Here is a 19,035-nt window from a genome sequence, read left to right as displayed (position 1 = left end):
TGTGAAGTCATGGTGATTAGTATTTATGACCTCTATGTTCCTTCATAGTTTGGTGGTACCTGAAATAGCTGTATTTCCTAAAAGCAATGACATCATCAGACAAAGATCCATCTGGTGATATGACATCATCCCTGTGTTAGCCGTAACATCATCCAGAATAGCTCATGAGGGGTCACTGTTAGGTTAGAGCTATCTCTGCGTGGACATTGAAGTTGGGGGCCTCAGCTTTGTAGATTTTATTTAAGAGAACAAATTTCGATATTTAGTTTTGGTTCTTATTGTTTGTTGGCATGAGGAGACAAATGCGTGTGTGTGAGTGACGGAGACGGGATAAGAGGCACTTAACAAAATATCAACTGTAGCAGCTCCAGCGAGCTCATGAAACCATATTTCTGTAGTTTCTATATTTAATGTGTCAAATTAAGACAAAAGTTCTGAATAAAAGTATGTTGTGTATCTCTCTCTCTGGTCATGTTTAAAATGTATATATATAAATATTTTATGAATAATAAGCAGCAGGAAACAGTTAGAATCCTTCCAGTTAGCCAGTTAGCATAGCATCAGGAGTTTTTGGTTAAGAAGTAAATAAATCAAGCTAGCAAATGTAATTGGGGGGTATAAGTGCGATAATAAAATATTGTTGGTTTGAAATGCAAAGTTTGCATGTTGGAGTTGTTTTAGACCATGAAAACTACCACATTTTGACTTGCTGTAACTGCTAAGAACAGGTGTTGTGTGGAAATATGTTTCCCCTTACCCCTAAACTTTTGATCTGCTTTAGCCTGAACCTCAACAATAAAAACACATTACAGGGGACAGAATTTCACAATTAATGTCTGTCTTTCAGAGTTAGCGTCGTTGAACATTGTGACGAGGGAGCATTTAGTCAAGACAGTTTTGATGGGGGAACACATTTTGAAGGCGAAGTGAAAAGTGAAACTTCCTGTGCGTTTCTCTTTTTAACACTTTGATCTTACGGCTGAAATGTCTCCCAGCCCTCATTAGTGTCTGCAGGAGCGATTTATCTCTAAATTAAACAAATCAGCTGTGTTCGTGATCTAAAACATGCTGGAAACGTGCTGGAACCAGACTGCAGCGTCAGAAAAAACTGAGCTGATGGGCCGAGTCCAACAGGTTGCAAGTATGATATTCTGGCCACAGAGGGCGGTGGGGTCTGAATGACTTTTCATTAACCATAAAGGGTCATTTTAGCACACACTGGCTCAAGAAAATGATTAAAAAATATGAATAAGTTGTAAAGTATGGCTTTACCATAACATAAGGAGTACATATTCTGTAGGGTGCCACCTGCTGGAGGGGGGTACTGCAGCAAATCATGAATAAACTAAATAAAAATAAACAAATTGGACCAAACTTAGACTTTATCATAACAAGTCTTGATTATTTTCCTCCTGTATATATGCATAGTCACAGATCAGAATCAGAAGGGTTTTATTGCCATATGTGCGAGATTCACAACATTAGGAAATTGCTGCGGTACTTGGTGCAAGAAAAAATAAATAAGCAAAATTAGAATTAAGAAATAAACACAATGAAATGATCATAATATAGGAAACCAATAATTAGAGAAGCAGCTACTTTATACATGTCAGTGGGGGTCAGTTCAGGTGCAAACACAACACTAGGGCATATGTGTGTATCGTGTATGGATGTACCAATATTAGTCACAACATGATTATCTGAAATGATCTGTTGGTTTAAATGAAATTTTACTTTTAACAAGTTCATCACAACTGGATTTCCACATAGAGGGACAATAAAAGGGATTTTCTGTTACTGTAAGTGCATGATTCTGTTGGTAAACAGCACCACCATGTGGAAACTCAGCAGCACTGCATTTTATACTACTAAATTATCGCAAACGTTCAAATAAGTTAGATTTAACCCAGGAAATATTCAAAATATTGATTTTTGTATCACTGACGAATTGAAATTGTACAGAAATGTCATCCTAAACATTTTAGAATTATCTGGATTAATTTTGTTCCTTATTTTTGTCACATTTTATCCGTTTATCATATTTAGTCTGAAATATGAAAAATCACCTTTGCATGTATCAAAAGTACACAGCAGTAAAATGTTGATGTAAACAGTTTTCCATTACAGTGTGATTATCTTGTTGCAAGTCCGAGCAATCGGTCAAGGCTTAGAAACAGTGGTCAGAGACAAGGGTCACACAAGGGTCAAGAGGACAATAGTTCAGGACTTGCTGGTGAGGACAGAACTAGGCAAAGGGTCAAAAGACAGGCTGTCTTCTCTGGATCCACCCATGGACACACCCCTGGGCCCGCCCCTAACTCCACCTCTGGCGGGAAAAGAAGGACTGGCATGGAGTGAGGAAAGTCCAACTGGACCCAGAAGCTCTCAGGAATGCTGGAGGAAGATCTACAATTTGCTACCAACATGAAGATTTATGACCTGTGCTCTCATTCCAGGAGTGCAGAATGTAACTTTTGTGCCCTCATGTGAATACTGCATGTAGTGAAAAAGATACCAAATGTCTTATGTAGAGCTAAAAAAGTGTATCTGGTAAATGACCCCTTGACCTAAACTGTCAGGAGAGAATGACTTGTGACTCTTACATTGTTTAGAGCAGTCTCAGAAATGATATAAAAGGATGCAGCTCAGATCAGATTGAGAGAGCTGGGGCAGACGACAAGAAGAGACAGAGCAGATTTGGAGGGGTCATCCCCCGTCCTGCTGGATGGGGGATGACAGGCAGTTTTTTGGAGAGAAGCAGAGCTACAGGGCTTCGTTCTTGGGGAGATTCTGAGAAGACAAGAGCTAGTGTAAACTAACTCTTATTTAATCATTTTGAACTAATTCCTCCGTGGGGGATAGCAGTTGTTTTTCACTTTACCCAATTTTTGTATTTTGATTTTGTAATAAACCTTTTTTGAAAAAGAAACATAATCCTGATTCTTTCAGGTTTTCTCTAAAGCTTCACGTTTGGGGCCCTGACCATAATTGCACAGAGGTAAGCATGTCGAAGATCGGTCTCTGAATTATCAGGACTTACTTTACAGTTTATAACAGAATAATATAAAGAAACCTTAAGATAAGGGAAGTTTTAACTTCCCCCTCCTTGCGAGTAACGAGTTGTCTTAAGGGCGATAAAAGCAGAATATTCGAGGTTATTTTGGCTCTGATTGCAGGTTGAAAAAGTCTCTAATCAGCTGGAAGGTTGGATTAATAAATAAATTGATAAACTTATGGTAGCCTGATCAACTAGCATAAATCATTTTATAGTTACCAACCTCCCACATAAGCTGTTAGAGGCGCAATTAATTCCGGGTAGCCCAAACAATTGCTGAGAGGCTTGGCTTGCCTCCAGACTTCTCTCTAGTATCTTAACCAAAAGGTAACAAGTTTAAAAGAAGTGTAATACTCTGGGGCTGGCTATTCGTGCAAGTCATTTCACCTTTAAAATAAAAGGCAAGATTCTAATTAGGTAGTCCAAACCCGGGTCTAGTACGATTATACTCGTTGATACACCCCCGAACCCTGATGGATGCACCGTCTCATAAGTTCTAACGGAACTGGGTTTTAAAGGAACCGGTAAATGGGACGGGCACGCGACATGGCGCCTGCAACGTGGGGCTAATCGGCGAAGGTTCAAATATTAGATACCGGACTATTCGACGTAGAACTATGTCTTTTAGGCTGATAAAAGCTTACGCACTATGGACCTGATAAGCTTATAACCTTGGAGTGAAAACCGCACCAATTTCTCGAAAAGGAAAGAAATTTGGGAGAACGGACGATTAACTCAAAGAGGTATAAAGAAATCACGGCTTTCCGACGTAAGAAAAGCCAAGGATAAAAGCTAGGCAAAAAATAAAAAGGAATAAAGAGTAAGAATAAAGAATAAGACGTGAAAACGAATAAAAATAAAACAAATAATAAAAAAGAGAAACTTTCAACCAGCCATGGCAGATAGATCTTTAACGGTAAAACCGGAAAATGTTCTCCTTAATGTGAGATTTGTCACCGGAGAAATAGCGACATTTCAAGGTGAACCACAAAGCGTTTTAGCAGTATCCTGTAACCGGAGCTTTCAGAACGAGGCCGGAACGGCTCAAGCCGCAGCGGAGCGCTGTCCGAATGCTGAAACTCAAGTAAAGAATAATCATGTATTTCCGTTAGTGGATGATTTGGTGATTCTAGCAGAACAACAAAATGATCCTGTTTTTAATCAGATAGCGTGGTGTTGTTGGGAAAATCCAGCGAAACTCCCCACGGGCGAGCAGTATGAGATCCTTCTGGGATTGCTTGAGCAAATACCAACTGGACCGGAACCTTTAGTTCTCACTCCATTTGGAGTCGGGCAGTACCGATGTGATCAGGGAGCGATGTACTCTGCTATGGCGGAGTTCGTGGTTCAACGGGCTAATAGTAGAACAATTTACTTCTTATCTAGAAGCAAAAATGAGGCAATTCAAATGAGACAGGCGTTATGTAACCGACTGGGGATCACGGAGCTCCAAGCGGAAATGTACCGGAGACGAGCTGCAGTTGAAATGTCGGCCTCCTGGGATGAAGTCCAATCGGTTCCGACCGCGCCCCCTTTGTATCCAGCGCTCCGCGGGGAATTCCCTGTGAGCCCCGGTTCCAAGAGCGGATTTCCTCCACCCCCACCGAACCCGCCTGACGCGGTTCGGCCGGCGCAGTGGAACCCGTTTCTACATGTACAAACCCCTTCTCAGGTGCCCATGAGAGGAGCGGAGAGACCGCCCACTGAACAGCATGTTGCTGCGTGGGACAAAGACGAGACTCAGAGACGGTCAGGGGCTGAAAGGACTCCAAACCCAATTCCTTTTCCCCCGTTAGAACCGCATAGTCCCGCGGCTCCTCCGAATCATGTTATGATAGGTCAAGAACCGGTGATAATTTTGTCAGGCGAGAAAATAGATGCGGAGATCCGAGAAGAAGATGTGTTGATCTTTCTGAAAGATCCACAAAGTTCTGCCAGTACTACGTCCTCTTTAAGTTCTCTGAGGAGACTTTCAGGGGCAGAAAGCAGAAGTTCTATGATCCCGCTGGTAGATCGTAATTACGAAGCAGGAGAAATTACTACTCTCTTAGACAAGCAATTAGGGAATCTGGAAGGTCGTGTCAGCGCGATTTCCATAATTAACGTAGACCCTCATAATCCCGACATCTCTTTTCACCAAGCTTGGGAGCGCGTGGTGTCAGAAGCCTTGGATTTAGGAGCGCGACGGCTAGTGTTTAAGCTTAATAACAAACCCCAGGTGTGTCGGATAACTGAAGCATATGGCGCAGGTTTAGTGATTTATTCCGAAGCCTCTAGCAGGCTAGGAGACATCCCGGTCGTAATTTTAGTGGATAAGTCAGCCTTGCCGCGAGTAGAGAAGAAAGTCAAACATTGGTTTGAGGCCAGAGACAGAAGCAGCGAGAGTGAGGCTGAATCGGAGGAAGAACAGGGTTCCCAACTGATGGTGCGTGGCACACCCAAAGGGACGCTCAGGTCAGAATGCGGATCCCAACAAAAATGCAGCACTCGGATCCCTGGAGGCAAAACACCTGAAAAAGTGAGTTGGTTATCCCCAGTTACAGCCCATGAGCAAGGTGAGAACAGAGAAAATGTAGAGCAGCAACCCCAGAGAGCAGAAAAAGGAGATGAGACAAATCCTATGGTTTATGGCATTAGAGGACTAAATAAGAAAAGCCGTCCAATACAGATGAAATATTATGACCCTCAGGCACCTCCTAACATAGGCCCAGTTAGACCGGTTCCAGAACCAGGACGAGGCCAGTTTGCAATTAATACAGAGGGAGACCAGAATTATGCAGGAGAAGTAGCAGAAAATCCTTTTCCAGACTGGTACCCTGTAGATGGCTTCACGGCTTCAGCGATTCAAGCAGCAAAAAGTAGGGAAGAAGTCATGTTGCAACCAGGATGGGGGCAACCTTTTAAGCATGCTTATTTAGGCCAAGGATATGATTTTTATCGAGGTGGATGTATGGCTAGAGATTCGGCAGTGAAAACTCACTGCTACTCGCCGTGCAGCCCCTCCCAACCTTTGGATGTAAACCGAAGCACTCCGCAGGGAGGACAGCTTAATCCAATGCCTAAAGAGAGAATCCTAGAACAGGAATATTCCCCATATTGGCAAACTGCTCAGGAACAGTCAAGAGTAAGCTTAGGACATTTTGATCATACCATTCTGCCACAAAGAGCATCGGGTGAGACAGACGCTGGGTATGTACAGCGGCTTCAGGATCGAGGTATGACGATTGAACAACTTTCAAGTCCAGAAATTTCTCAGGTTATAGCATTAAAGAACGATCTGCGTTTAACCCCAGGAGCCTCGTTGATGTCCCTGGCAGAGAGTTCTCCCAGAGGGATTGGTGAGGATTCTGGGGAACGACGGAGGAAAGCTTTAAGCTCTGAAATCAGTACAGGAAAAGTTACATTAGCTGGGTGTTTGGGAACAATCGCAGGGCTTTCCCAAGTACAGCAGGAAAAACTTTTAGCTGATCTGCCCGGGGGATTAATGATGGCTGCGATGTGGCCTAATCTCTCTCCTGCAGAAAAAATCAGACAAGCGCAGGCGTGGGATCGCACGAGGGAATTTAAGCAGTCAAAAAACGAATTAGGACGGCAGGCCGGAAACAGATTGAAAGGTCAGATACCATCCCCTCTGCCCCCTCCACACCAAGGGGAGCAAGGGAGCCAATCAGTGAGTTCTCAACCGAGGCAACTCCCACCCAGAACAGAACCGAATCAGAACCAGAGAACCAGGGGCCAAATGGACCCAAATGCAAGGCCGTTTTTCATGGGACCCCCCGGCTGCCCTGTGGCTCGACCCAGGAGAGCGAATCCGGAGGAGTGGGCCCGGATGACCAGAGAACAGAAGGAGAAATTGATCCAATCAATCAAAGATTGGGACGCGAAATACCACAATCAGAGAAGACCGCCACCACAAAAGTAGAAATAATTGAGGCGCTCTCATCTCATACGCATTGGGATGGGGAGTGGCTTAAAGTAAAATACGAAAATACAAAATACATTTTAGATACCGGGGCATTAATATCAATAAAGCGTGAAAATAATCCGATGGAACAAATAGGATACAAGAATGTGATACTCGCAGACGGCTCTGTACGTAACATGGCAGTTCATAAAGACGAACAGGGAATTCTTTACATAAAAGGTGCAGAAAACTTAATTAGTTTAAAGGATTTAGTTAAAATAACGAAAGACCCAGCACTGCATGTGAGTTTTTTAGGTGAATTAGATATGGATAGTCTCATTAAAGAACAACTGGAGAAGACTAGTTTGGACCCGCACAAACTCGGAGAAATAATCCAAAAAGGTAATTGGGCTACACACAAAAATGATTGTGGCAGAGTAAAAGAACAATGCATTATTAAAGGAGCGATGCCTGCCAGGGAAAAGCAGTATCCGATCAGAGAAGGAAGAGATGAGATTAGATGTACTCTCGCTGAGCTTAAAGAAAAAGGGATAATCGAAGAGAAAGATACATTATCCACCTGTCTTCCCATTCAAGCTGTTCCTAAACCTGATGGCACCTACAGACTGGTACACAATTTAAAAGGTTTAAATAGAGTGACTCCGCACGACGTGCGTAAAACTTTTGACCCATACATGCAGCTCCGAACCATGCCTATTAAAAAATATAAAACATGCATCGATTTGGCTAACGGTTTTTGGTCTGTACCTTTAGCGCAAGAAAGTCGAGCTAAAACTGGATTTACATTTGAAGGGAAACATTATGAATGGTGCGTTTTACCGATGGGATGGGTAAACGCGGCGAATAAATTTCAAGGTGTCGTACAGTCATATCTGGAAGGTTTACCTGTCGTTCAATATATTGATGACATATTTTTCACGCATGATTGTGAAAGTGAACACCTGAAAACTTTGGACGAGGTGGTGACCAGACTGACATGTGCAGGATTCAAACTCAACTTGAAGAAAAGCCAGCTAGGACGCACAAAAGTTACGTTCCTAGGTTTTGAGGTGTCAGATTCAGTGTCGGTACCTTTCACCTATCTACAGAACATAACACCCCCGCATGACTTACTGACGCTGGAAGGTGTAATCGGACAGCTTCAGTACATTTCCAGCAACGTCCGTGATTTTCGAAACATCATTGATCCCATAATGTCACTTAAAAAAGGTCTCAGAACCAAAGTGGGTCAGAAACTGGTGACGCACAACTGCAAACTGAGCTCACAGGAGCTTGAGACTTATCAAGCAGTGATGGTTAAAATAAGTGCTAATCTAGTGAATCTTTCAAATAGAGAGCATCATGAACCGTTAGCTGTAAGAGTGATTGTAGGACAGGATTTCACAGAGTGTTTATTTCAGAACTATAACAGCAAGAGTCTGATAACATGTAAAGGCTATAAACTCGCACCAACAGAAACCCGTTACACGCCCAGCGAAAAGGTGCTGACCACCCTGATGAAACATAAAGATATGATGTTCGCTCTGGCCGGATCACAAAAAATCATAATTCAATCTACTGATTATATGATTAAAGAACTTCGGAAAGATCTCCTCCCACAGGCGAGGGCCGTTTTACCCAGATGGGCAAAGTGGGAGATGTTATTGGCAAACCCGCAGATTCACGTGGAAGGAGAAACAAAACTTAAGCCTGACAGGAAAGAGGTTGTTAAAGCCATAAAACCAGAGGCAGTTTACTACACTGATGGATCTAAGAAAACAGCAGATGCAGACTTCTGTAAGTGGGGGTTTGTGAGACTGCTAAAGGACAGGAAATATCAACAAGCTGGACAGACTGTCGGATCCGCTCAAACTGCAGAATTGACGGCCGTTGTCATGGCGCTTGCTGACGCGTGTAAACTGAAGCTCAGATCAGTAAGATTGGTCACAGACTCTAAATACGTTAAAGACGGGCTGGATGATCATTTAGCATTTTGGGAAGCTAAAGATTTCCAGAAAACTGATGGAGAGAGATTGGAACACGCTGACTTGTGGACTTTAGTATCGTGTTATAAGAAAAAATTACAGATTCAGGTGACACATGTAAATAGCCATACAAATGGAAAAAGCGAGGATGAGATCGGGAACGCAGAAGTGGATGAATTAGTACAAGCTCGCGCTTTGTTTCTACCCACAGCGTTTTTACAGAACAGGAGCGCTGCAGCTGATGAAGAGCTGGTGACATTTGCGCATAAAAATTACGGACATGTAGGAGTATTACGGTTGCGTGAGATTTTCAAAAAAGAAAATATTTCTGTACCAAAGCTGAAAGAACTAACAGCACGAGTAAAAGCGACGTGTGAGTCGTGTAAAGTAAAAGGAGGGGCTCAACCCGTGATTTATGACCATTTGCCCATCATGTGTGATGTGCCGGGGGTGCATTTCAGCACGGATGTTGGTGAATGTGCCTCTAGAGGAGTGAACGGACATAAGTTCTTTTTGGTAATCAAAGATAATGGACCAGGTGATCAGAGCAAGATAATACCGCTGAAACGTGTCACAGGAAATACGGTCAGCATGGCCTTATCTCTACACCTGCCCCTCACGTGTGAGTCACTCCGTTCGGATGGAGGACCTGAATTTAAGAATGACAAAGTTTCTTGTCTGCTTGAATCAAGGGGGATAAGACACATTTTTTCTATCCCATACGAGTCCCACACTAACGGAATAGCAGAAAGAGCAGTTAGGACGATAAAAAATCATATCCTGACTAACCTGAGCTCCCGATGGGATACACCGGAGGGAGTTTCAGAACTAAATGTGATCCTTAATAGGACGAAACTGAAAAGAACTGAGAAAAAAACTAACCCGGAACACGTCTCTGTGTTACAGAAAGGTGAAAGAATTTGGGTCAAAAGAGGACCGGTTCGGAAAGGAGATTGCATTAAGCATAACGTAAGTGGTCCCTTTATAATAAAAGACGTAACTGGGAACGTGGTTTTAACTGACACTGGTTTGCGCGTTCACCCTCATCAAGTTATAAAATAACTCTGAAAAATAAAAGTAATTAATTGAAAAAATAAATAAATAAATAAATAAAAATTTTTTAAATTAATTACTTGATTAAAGGTCATGGCTGGGCCAAAATCTAGTGAAGAAATGACTTGTAAGATCCCAGGTGCTACGGGCCTAATTTTGCTAACGAAGGGAGATTGTGTTAAAGATTGTAAAGTGGCTATGTTTCCGGGCTTCATAGAATCTGCAAATGCGTATCGTTACGCGCAATGGGGAGGCTTGAGGCAAGGAACATGCGTGATATGCGGATATCTGTGCACCCTAATTAAATGGTCGGGGCTCCGGGAGCAGAAGCCCCCTCACCTGGAGAGAGGAACAGACTTGCATACAGGTGCGGTGGAGCTGTCTGCTCCCATTAAAATATGTTTTTGCGGAACCTGCTTGAGGAATAATCCAGGCATCATCTCCTGGCAGGTCTGTGAATGCACCCACAGAGGTGAAATCAAAGATGGGTGCTGTTTCACGAAGAATGGTGTTTTGACTACCTGCTTACCGACAAGCCAGCCAAGTATGTTTTTTGTAGGAGAGCTGCTCAGGAATCCTAGCCTGGTGAAGCCGGTTAGAGATTTATGGGTGGAAGCTTATCCATTTGTGTTCAAGCTCAAGACCAGAGAAAAAGGACTGGAAGAGCTTCAGGCTCGGTCCAAATTTGAGTCTATTAAGAGCTTGATATTAGGACAGCAATTTGGTACGCTGGCTGATGCATGGGAAACAGGTACACAGATTGGGGTAACTCAAGAGTATAAAGACGACAGATGGGGAACTTATCTGTCAGGGACTCTGGACTGGCATACAGGATTGTCTGTTCAGGAGCCCCCAGGGATGCGTAAGCGTGTTACATCATACCTGGTTGAGCTGAAGAGTCTTGGACCAGGGGCGGAGCGTAAGTTCATGCCTTATCAGTTAACTTTGATAGAGGTAATAGACCTGTCGGGTCGCGTTTGCAGCTCGGCTGTTAACATAGTGACCACCCGGAGAGGAGAGGCATATTTAGGGATGGGTACCTTTGACATTTGAATCGATCCGGTACTAATTCCCGGTACCTACGAGTCGATACCGGTACTTAACGGTACCAATTTTCGATACTTTTGAGTGTTTATTATTTTAATTCTCTTTTATAATTAAATATATATTTTTCTCAATATATAACCATATTTGATAAATATCACGATAAATAACATACAAGTTTGTATTTTAACATCGTCCTTGTAGTTTTATAAGCTGATAGTTAAACTGAAGCAAACATCTTTACTGTGAACTAAATTTACTGTGTATCTTCATTCCTTTTGCCGTCCTTTTTCATTTGATTTTTCCTACTGGGAAGTTAGAATTTCCGAGGAGAAGGCGAACGCACCATTAGCTGATAACAATGGTGGCAATGGAAGCTAACATATCAAGCTAACGTTATCTTTAACAGTTTATTTAGCTGCTGGAGCAGATTAAAACGATGATGCCTCAAACTTAGATCGTTGTCACTGGTTTTACCTTCACCCAATCACCCGTCGCATTTAGTAAAGTAAAGCCAAACTTTAGAGCGCGTTCATGTTCTTCTAGTCGGAAATTCGGAGTTCCGAGGAGAAAGCGAACGCACCATTAGCGAAACGGAAGCTAACAAATCAAGGTAACGTTATCTTAAACATTTTATTTACCTACTGGAGCAGATTAAGATGAGGATGTCTCACTTAGATCGTTGTCTGTCGCTAGTTTCATCACCCAGTTACCCATCACATTTAGTGAAGTGGACCCAAGCTTTAGCGTGCGTTCTTTCTACCATGCTTGCTCTGTTTACAACGGGCTCGCAGGGACCGGCGACATAACGCTCTTGCGCATGCGCAACTGTCTTGGCAGTACCGAAACGAGGCACCGTTTGAAATGACGTGAATCGGTGTTCGGTCGGTTCTATGGAATTCGGTCGGTACCTTAAAAAGTACCGAATTCGGTACTCATCCCTAGGCATATTGGCCTAAGATTTATGGGACTGCTCACACTAGAATGTCTCGTAGAAGGCTGGTCTCCAATCTGACTCTAACTAACTAGAGCAGGGCGCTTTCATTTCTGCTGATTTTTATGCTTCTGTTTTACAGATGTTGTCTACTCAGAAGCATAAGAGGGAAACCAGCAGAAAACGAAAAGTGGTCAGGTATGCAACTCCGGCGGGAGTTGACCCCAAAGTTAAAAAGAAAAGTGTAAATATTCCGAAAGGAAAGAATTGGATAATAAAATGGATTAAATGGGCCTTTTTTATCCTTTTCGAATTTAGCCTCATAGGATTAAGTATAGCGATTGCATATGGGGTACATGTATATCTCCGAACGTATCATGTGTCCTCGGTGACATATAACATAACTCACGGAGGACCGCAACAATTAATAGGGAATTGGAATGTATCCAAAATTAAGCTGTTATGGCCCAAAGAAGATTTTACTGAGAATATAACCACCTGCATGATAGCAACACAGATTGGATTCAAGATTTGTAGTGTAACAGGGAACAAAACTGGCTGCCTGCGCTTGCCCTGTGGAGAAAATGGATTTGACCGGATCATGGCTACACCCTCCGTGACATCATTTTCTGCAGCAGAGCAGGAGGAGAAGAATGACACGGAGTGTGGTGAGACCGGCCCATGGGCGGAGTATATGGCAGTCTTAATGGATCAGACAGGATCCACAGAGCTTGATCGATCTTGTCAGATAATATTAAGGAAAAAGAAAATCTTAAATCAAACTTCAGGTGAAGTAGAGTTGTGGGTTTACAAATATTACCTTAGAAATGATTTAGAATGGGGACACAACTTCACCACTTTCAAAGTGATGAAGATAGAAAGATGGTGGCCTCGTAGAATCGAATTTGGGTGTTTTCAGACCAAAGACAGTAGTTTAAGTTCCTGGCAAACAGGAAATATTACGCATTGGTATAATAATCGGTATGATTTTGGCCTGTAAAAACAACAAGTGGCAGTTGACAGGAAGAAAGCTGTTAGGAGAAAGGAGAAAGGACCTGGTAGATCCAGATAAGATGGGAAGAGAGGTGTCAAGGTGGAGGGAGCATTAGCCCCCTTCTTGTTGCTCCTGTTTAAGTGCAGGCCTCTCTGCACCGCGTGTCACTTGCTCCTTAACTGTCAGTCTGTAACTTGAAGTGAACCAATGGCTCATCAAACTCACCCTGAATCTGAGCTGATTGACGCTCTGAATCTGGAGGTATGTCAGGATTTTGTAACTATTTTATCCAGTTTGTCTTTAGGATGTTGTAGACATTTCATAACTGGTGTACACTTGTTGTGAGGATTATTGTTGTAAAACTATGCCTGCAGATAGGAATTGTAGTGTGGTTCTTCCTGCAGCTTCTGATGATTTATTTTCTCCTATAATTAAGAAGTGTTTATGCAGTAATGCAGTTACTTATTGCTTCATGGAATGAGTTATATATCTCATGTGGAACAAATTTTATGTTCCTTCCAGATGGACTCGATTCGGCAAAATATCATAGAGGGATTAATCCCCTCCGCAGGTCCATCAACTGTTTTCTCTCTGAATGGCGCATACTATTTGTGCACCGTGAATCGCGGGAGGGATGGATTGCCTCAGACTAAGACGATCGGGCTCCAGTGTGAACATGCTACGATGAATAAACGCTGCGTGTCTTGCAGGTTTATTCAGTACATCCAGACCAAATGGAAAAGGGATTCAAGCGGGAGACTGATCAGGAAGACGACATACTAATGTTGTCCTCCCCGGGAGTAGATGCCCTGCTTGAGCAGGCCCACGACGAGGAGCTGACAACGGCGCCCTCATCTGACGTGGCTGAAGAGGTTGTATCAGTAATGACGGCAGCTTCGACATGCGTCCCGTGTCCTGATGTGATACGTGAAATCCCTATGGTCTGTCTAAGTAGTGAGCCAGCAGGCATTCCTCCCCCTGTCCGAATTGCACCTGGGAGAGAAATGAGATGGAGGATTAAATCCCAGAAGGGGTGTTACTTTGTTTGTCAAGGCAAGATTATAGATTGCTTTCAGTTTATGAATATTTTGTCTGTAAAGACTGGATGGTTCGGCCCAGAGGTCTGTGACTCTTTTGGGACCGCACCTTTGTTGGATACGAAAAATCATGTTTTGGTTTTCAGCGCCAGCTTCCCACCTCAAATGATGGGATCGCTTCCACGTGGAGAAGCTCCGGTGATGGATTTATCTTTATTCTTTCTGGGCGAAGATCCCACAGATGGGAGAAAGCAGTTTAAAGGTTATGTAACAACCCGCAAAGGGACCTTGTGCTTACCCGTAGCTGATGATGGCATTATGATGAGAATGAGGGTTGATGTGGAGGCCACAGTTAGGTGTCTTGAGTGTTCAGCCGTTCCTGAGTGAGATGGATGCTAGATTTATGAAGGCTTGCATTGCTGCTCTATCTTTTTATGGTCCTTTGCCTCAGTTCGTCCTCATGGGGGATGTTGCAAGTCCGAGCAATCGGTCAAGGCTTAGAAACAGTGGTCAGAGACAAGGGTCACACAAGGGTCAAGAGGACAATAGTTCAGGACTTGCTGGTGAGGACAGAACTAGGCAAAGGGTCAAAAGACAGGCTGTCTTCTCTGGATCCACCCATGGACACACCCCTGGGCCCGCCCCTAACTCCACCTCTGGCGGGAAAAGAAGGACTGGCATGGAGTGAGGAAAGTCCAACTGGACCCAGAAGCTCTCAGGAATGCTGGAGGAAGATCTACAATTTGCTACCAACATGAAGATTTATGACCTGTGCTCTCATTCCAGGAGTGCAGAATGTAACTTTTGTGCCCTCATGTGAATACTGCATGTAGTGAAAAAGATACCAAATGTCTTATGTAGAGCTAAAAAAGTGTATCTGGTAAATGACCCCTTGACCTAAACTGTCAGGAGAGAATGACTTGTGACTCTTACATTGTTTAGAGCAGTCTCAGAAATGATATAAAAGGATGCAGCTCAGATCAGATTGAGAGAGCTGGGGCAGACGACAAGAAGAGACAGAGCAGATTTGGAGGGGTCATCCCCCGTCCTGCTGGATGGGGGATGACAGGCAGTTTTTTGGAGAGAAGCAGAGCTAGAGGGCTTCGTTCTTGGGGAGATTCTGAGAAGACAAGAGCTAGTGTAAACTAACTCTTATTTAATCATTTTGAACTAATTCCTCCGTGGGGGATAGCAGTTGTTTTTCACTTTACCCAATTTTTGTATTTTGATTTTGTAATAAACCTTTTTTGAAAAAGAAACATAATCCTGATTCTTTCAGGTTTTCTCTAAAGCTTCACGTTTGGGGCCCTGACCATAATTGCACAGAGGTAAGCATGTCGAAGATCGGTCTCTGAATTATCAGGACTTACTTTACAGTTTATAACAGAATAATATAAAGAAACCTTAAGATAAGGGAAGTTTTAACTTCCCCCTCCTTGCGAGTAACGAGTTGTCTTAAGGGCGATAAAAGCAGAATATTCGAGGTTATTTTGGCTCTGATTGCAGGTTGAAAAAGTCTCTAATCAGCTGGAAGGTTGGATTAATAAATAAATTGATAAACTTATGGTAGCCTGATCAACTAGCATAAATCATTTTATAGTTACCAACCTCCCACATAAGCTGTTAGAGGCGCAATTAATTCCGGGTAGCCCAAACAATTGCTGAGAGGCTTGGCTTGCCTCCAGACTTCTCTCTAGTATCTTAACCAAAAGGTAACGAGTTTAAAAGAAGTGTAATACTCTGGGGCTGGCTATTCGTGCAAGTCATTTCACCTTTAAAATAAAAGGCAAGATTCTAATTAGGTAGTCCAAACCCGGGTCTAGTACGATTATACTCGTCGATACACCCCCGAACCCTGATGGATGCACCGTCTCATAAGTTCTAACGGAACTGGGTTTTAAAGGAACCAGTAAATGGGACGGGCACGCGACAATCTATTTTAAGACTAAATACATGAGCTGAAAATTAACCTGATTTTATTTTATACGTTTTAGAGTAAACAAAACCGGATATGCTTCAACATTCAGACACACTTTAACTTTTATTCATGGTTTTAGGCTCCTGGTTTGGTGTCATTTGATAAATAATTCCGTACCAGACATCGTTTCCCACTACAATCCTGGTACGCTGAGAAATAAAGAGACCAACATGAGTAGTTTTGGAATTTTATTGATAAATTATCATTTTTAAAAAGACCCACGAACCTTCTTCCATCTCCAACTACTTACATTTTCCAAGTACTGAATTTAAGCTATGTACAAAGTTTTAATATATATATTCTGCTTCATGATCATTATCACATTCAAAACCAGGTTTGGACGGCGCCCACTGTAAGAAGTCAGGACATTGGTAAGAGTTCACCGGAGCAGCGACAAAAGCTCACAGGGAAGAAGAGGCGGGTTTACATTCAAACCCAAAGGCTGCAGGAGCAAAGATGGAAACATCACAACCGTCTGAAACGGAGCTAAACACCACCTTGAGGACACCACGAAGTCAACATGCACAGACGGGTCACGAGTTCCTGGGAGGACTATGAGCATGTCAAGGACCTGAACGGGTTATGGCGGCGACTTAAATGCAGCGAGCACAAACACGCACATAAAAGGAAGTAATTAATACTTTAGTAGAAAGTAAACTTCTGTTGATCTGAACACTGGGCTGCAAAGATGGCACGCGTGGGTATGCAAGGAAAATAAAAAGAAAAAGGATCATTTAGCATTAAAATCATCAAGTAATACTATTTCTGAGAATGCGGGCGAGAACATTACAGTATGCAGGTTCCTGCGGCTGGAGCTGAACTCGCAGCAAAACTCAAAATTGCATAAAAATCGTTGTGCAATGGTTCTGGTCAGTAACGAGAAAATTAGGTTTTTTTTGTCGCTCAGAGCAACTAAGTAATAAACCCAAACAGCGTTTGCGTCAACCATCAAGAAAAACAACAGATCTTCAAGTCCTTGATAACAATTTTTTAATTTCTCCCCAAAAAAACTACCTGGAGTTTAAATATTTGTGCACCAGACTGAACGATGACAGGCAGTGGGTTTGCTCGGCAAGTCAGACACTCCAAAGATCTAACAAACATCTCTAGCTTCTTTAAAGAAACGCCGCCCACACGCGCTGCACCTCGCCAAACGTCACCAGGTGGAAAACCAAATCAGAAACTGGGGGAGGGGCTTTTAAAAAAAGAATTTTGTTGTTCTGGCCGTGCACAGCTTTGTCAGACCGCTCTAGGCGAAGCTATTCTCCGGGTAGCTGACTTTAATGGCGCCCCAGTAGCAGGCTCGTATCAGGCAGATGAGGCCCAGCAGGTAGGCGAACGCCCAGGACACATAGGTGGCGTTATAGCGCCTCGCAAAGTCCCGAGTACCAACCTGAGAGCACACAGGAGAGGAAGCAGATTTCACACACCTGAAGCTTTACCTGCATCTCTAGAAAATAAACATTAATTACAAAAAGCAGCAGAGCTTCGGGCTCCGCCACACCGCCGTAGTGAGTTGGAGTTGGAATAGCAAGCGGTGGTTTATAGCTCGGTACTGGTGACCGATGGCAACTCACGAGCCAACGGTTCGAAACAATACGGTTCAGGACGCTCGCCTTCCTCCCTTCCTCTGGTGAGGGAGTCTGCTCTGAGGCAAAAGAGCTAGTGTCGCCACCAGAATACAGGAAGTGCTGATTTTCTCTGTGTGTGTGTGTGTGTGTGTGTGTGTGCGTGTGCGTGTGCGTGTGCGTGTGCGTGTGCGTGTGTGTGTGTGTGTGTGTGTGTGTGTGTGTGTGTGTGTGTGTGTGTTAACGGCTTATTTCTCCGATGGAGTCGCCGAGAAGGATGGAAGGTCCATGCCACTCACTGCTAGGGTTGAGCATCGTTCGATTTTGAACGATTCCGATTCCTCGTTTCGATTCCGGTTCCTATCGATTCCCAATTCCGATTCTTTCAAGACATGGCATGCTTTAAATGAGCCAGCTAACCACAGGTCCTTCTTGATGAAATAATATTAACTTCAACATGAATTTTAATTCTAACAATAACGTTACCTTCATTTAGACAAAAACGTGTTTAGGAGAAAAACTGCTGATTGTGCTGCAGGGGGCGAAGACTCAGTGCTGCACACAGACAGCTGGTGTGATCAGCTCTGAAAAGCGTTGATCACAATTTGCAGATCATGTTTATTTTTCACAGAGATCGGCTGCGGATTCTTCTTCTGTCGGCATTCTTGGAATCGAAATAAAATTTTTTGAAAGATTCCGGGAAAAACTAACAGTTGGTCCCGGTTCCAATCGATGCTCGATGCCCAACCCTACAGTGCCCTCTTGGCCCGCCAGGCAATGCCTCCTTGTGGCGCATTTTTCAAACAGGAAATGTGGGTGGAGCAAGACTCGGGTAGGACTCAACTCAACTTTTTTTTCTGATAAAATGTGTGTCTAATCATGCTGCAGACATGTGCAGTCAATAGTTTAGCACTTTAGTGCATTTTAGTTAAAATTTTAATTTTCTGCCTAAAACTGTCAGTGTTGTGCCGTTGTCAGGTAAAATCGCTGCACTGCATTTGAATTTAAATCTGCCATCGCTATTGGCTAAGAGGTACCCTAGAATGTTAGCTGGTACCATATGATGTCACAGTGTTGTTGTGAGCCTGTGTGTGTGTTTGTTAGCGACTCTGCCCTCTCGGTCTGCTAGGCAACTGCATTTGTTGCATTTTTCAAACAGGAAGTGGGAGTGAAGTAACACTCTGGTAGGGGGTGACTTGCTCTTTAAAGATGTTTTTGAGCTTTTATTTAGAAAAAATAGGCTCAGAGAGAGAAATCGGCCAACTCTTCTGAAAATCAACTGATTTTGGTGCATCTCCAATTCGTTTTGATTTGAATATCCAAGGAGGAAACACACAATTGAGTCATACTTACTGTTAACCCCACGCCGATGAAAATGCAGATCATTCCTATAGTTACATAAGCACAACAGCGCCTCCTGGGGAGAGCACTGCCCACAGAAGATCTGCAAGAAGCAAAGAAAACAGCATTTAGATATTTAAAA

The 19,035-nt window shown here is 43.2% G+C and overlaps 1 protein-coding gene across 2 annotated transcripts in view; it reads right to left on the bottom strand.

The window, feature by feature from the left end:
* Positions 1-16,951: 16,951 nt before the first annotated feature.
* pip4p2 (phosphatidylinositol-4,5-bisphosphate 4-phosphatase 2) overlaps positions 16,952-19,035 on the bottom strand; it is a 12,333-nt gene continuing 10,249 nt past the window's right edge. For both annotated transcript variants that reach the window (XM_070547684.1, XM_070547685.1), the window contains 2 exons: positions 18,906-18,996; positions 16,952-17,377 (listed from right to left, as the gene is read on the bottom strand). In XM_070547684.1, the coding sequence (XP_070403785.1) occupies positions 17,234-17,377; positions 18,906-18,996 (235 nt within the window). In that variant the 3' untranslated portion in view covers positions 16,952-17,233. The remainder of the gene's footprint in view (positions 17,378-18,905; positions 18,997-19,035) is intronic.

This window comes from Nothobranchius furzeri, chromosome 19, assembly GCF_043380555.1.
Source record: "Nothobranchius furzeri strain GRZ-AD chromosome 19, NfurGRZ-RIMD1, whole genome shotgun sequence".
NCBI lineage: Eukaryota > Metazoa > Chordata > Actinopteri > Cyprinodontiformes > Nothobranchiidae > Nothobranchius > Nothobranchius furzeri.
This window is presented reverse-complemented; position numbering and strand designations above follow the sequence as displayed.